Raw genomic sequence first — 2500 nt, forward strand, 5'->3', positions numbered from 1 at the left:
TCTCTTCGCCCAAAGGCTGTTCAACGCTGATATTCGGCAAAACTTTGCATTAGGAGAAGTCAATCTTGAAAAACAAAAATAAGCAAATGAAACTTTAACCAAAGAGTTGAAAACATGAAACAAACGTTTATGCTAATCCTGGATTACGTTAATCGCTTTTCGAACAACTGGGCCCTGAATTTTAATATTCCAAAAGTGGCCTATTATCAAAATAGCATTGCATCTCATTTCATGAATTCTTGAATGTATCAGCTGATCACTGGAGGTAGTATACACATTGCCAAACTGGCTGGCAACACAGCCATCGGAGAGGTGATTTACATGATTAGGGTGTGGGCCTCCCGGGAAATTTTCTTTCAACGTGACAAGGTAGGGGAGCCTATAAGTCCACTTGAAACCCAACTAAGGATCAAGTTAATGATGCACGACCGTAGTCAACTTAGCGGATGACAAGGAAGGATCCTCGATGGATGCAGGCTAATTTCATTTTTGTTTATAGAGAGTGTAGAAGAGAAACCCTGACAATGCACACCCCAAATAATCATACTTTTCACTGAATAAATGTTTGAAAGAAAATTTGCCCTGAAAGGGATTTGAACCATGTCCCCCCGTTACTAGTCGGGTGTGATAACCACTACACCATCAGGATAACCATGCTGGCAACACAGCCATCGAAGAGGTGATTTATGTGATTAGGGCGTGGGCCTCCCGGGAAATTTTCTTTCAAGGTGACAAGCTAGGGGAGCCTATAACTCCACTTGAAACCCAACTAAAGATCAAGTTAATGATACACGACCGTAGTCAACCTAGCGGATGACAAGGAAGGATCCTCGAAGGATACAGGCGACTGTCATTTTATAGAGAGTGTAGGAGAGAAACCCTGACAATGCACACCTCCAATAATCATACTTTAAACTGAATAAATGTTTGAAAGAAAATTTGCCCGGAGCCGGATTTGCACCCACATCCCCCCGTTATATCAAGGATCAACCACCGAACATCCTATGCGACATAAAAATGGTTTGAAAACGTCGTTACCTTTTTTTTTTTTTTTTGAAAATACCAAAAATTTGGGTCGGTCGGAAAACACTAAACGGAGAAAAAAAGGGGCTGGCCTTATTTATGGACAAGTGAAAAGAACTGTAATTGAGCTGATTCTTTTTTTCCAGACATTTCTACCCCGGGTAGGGGGGGGGGGGGGTACTCGATATATCCCTGGGTGGGGAGGTGCAGCACGGCCCCTCATACCCTGACCCTGTTTAAGACAAATATCGCTGATTTTCCTACCCATTTTAAGACAGAATTCCGATTTTTGATACCCTGTTTAAGACAAAAATTGATAAATCGATACCCTGATTAAGACAAAAAATGATAAATTCGATACCCTGTTCAAGGCAAAAATCCCGAAAAACATACCCTGGCTGGCCGCACGTCCCCATTAAGCCCTTATAAGGGATTTCTACTGACTGTAATGAAGTCATGGACCAAAGTTAAACTTATTGCCTTCCAATTTTCAGATTAAAACGCACATGGAAGAAGGGACAGAAAGACATGTGTTTTGAGCAAAAATAATAAAATTTCTGATGAGTTACGCCCCCTACCCCTCCCCTGCCGGTCAGCATAAATTTCTCGCTATCAAATAATCTGCACAAATTAAATGTAAAACAAATTTCATCGAAAGCTCATTTCTCTTACCCGTTTGTTTCCTTCTTCACTCAAAGCTTTCTTAACCAGCGCGTTGTCTTCGTAACATTTCAGGGTTGAAATCATCCCTCCAAATTTTGTCTTGCCCCCATAATTTCTCAAGAGATTAGGCTCGACATATTGCAGTATGTCGTTATATTCATCGCTTAAATCAGCTGTATTCATCGGACTGTTACTGCTTATAAAAAAACGCCGAAAAGCTGGAACAACAAAGCCAAGATAGGCCTTTTCAGATACTTGAAGTAGGGAATTTCTGGCCAACACACGTCTAATGCCAAGAGCCATAACTTTATGTGACGGAAAGGACTGGGAAAGAGCTGGAAAAGCACGGCACACCACAGGACAAACACACCGAAGATTTCGCCATATTTTTTGTTGTTACATAAAAATTACTTATACTTTCCCTCTACTTTTATTCTCCGGGTTTATTCTAGAGACGGCTCATTCGCCTCCGTCCAGCCTTTAGAAACATTGTCATCTGAGTTTAAAGCTCCTTTCAGTTTTTTTTTTTTTTGTATTAATGCACTGTATGGGTAATCCAGCCGCACAAGCTCATACTGTTCGATATTACGCAAGAGTAGAAATATAAGGATTTGAATGGGAAAACGGTTTTTCTCAAAATTTAAAAAGTTATGTACGATTTTAAATTTTAAAAATGCTTAACGTCGCTTTCTGGTTCTTCCTCTTTTCCCTCTATATATCCTTTTCCAAGGTTGGGACCGCGACGAAGTCGCCAAGCGGAAATCACCGAAGAAAAAGGGCCATAAATTAGCTTCCAAGGCTTCGATCGCCTCGA

At 40.8% G+C, this 2500-nt stretch overlaps 1 protein-coding gene across 1 annotated transcript in view; it reads right to left on the reverse strand.

Annotated features, from left to right (window-relative positions):
- The window catches only part of LOC138021531 (putative 4-hydroxy-4-methyl-2-oxoglutarate aldolase), a 4723-nt gene extending 2719 nt beyond the window's left edge, over nt 1-2004 (reverse strand). The window contains exon 1 of the mRNA XM_068868427.1: nt 1696-2004. Within this exon, the coding sequence (XP_068724528.1) occupies nt 1696-1989 (294 nt within the window). The 5' untranslated portion in view covers nt 1990-2004. The remainder of the gene's footprint in view (nt 1-1695) is intronic.
- Nucleotides 2005-2500: the final 496 nt, after the last annotated feature.

The sequence above is a fragment of the Montipora capricornis genome, chromosome 10 (assembly GCF_036669925.1).
Source record: "Montipora capricornis isolate CH-2021 chromosome 10, ASM3666992v2, whole genome shotgun sequence".
NCBI classification, from domain to species: domain Eukaryota; kingdom Metazoa; phylum Cnidaria; class Anthozoa; order Scleractinia; family Acroporidae; genus Montipora; species Montipora capricornis.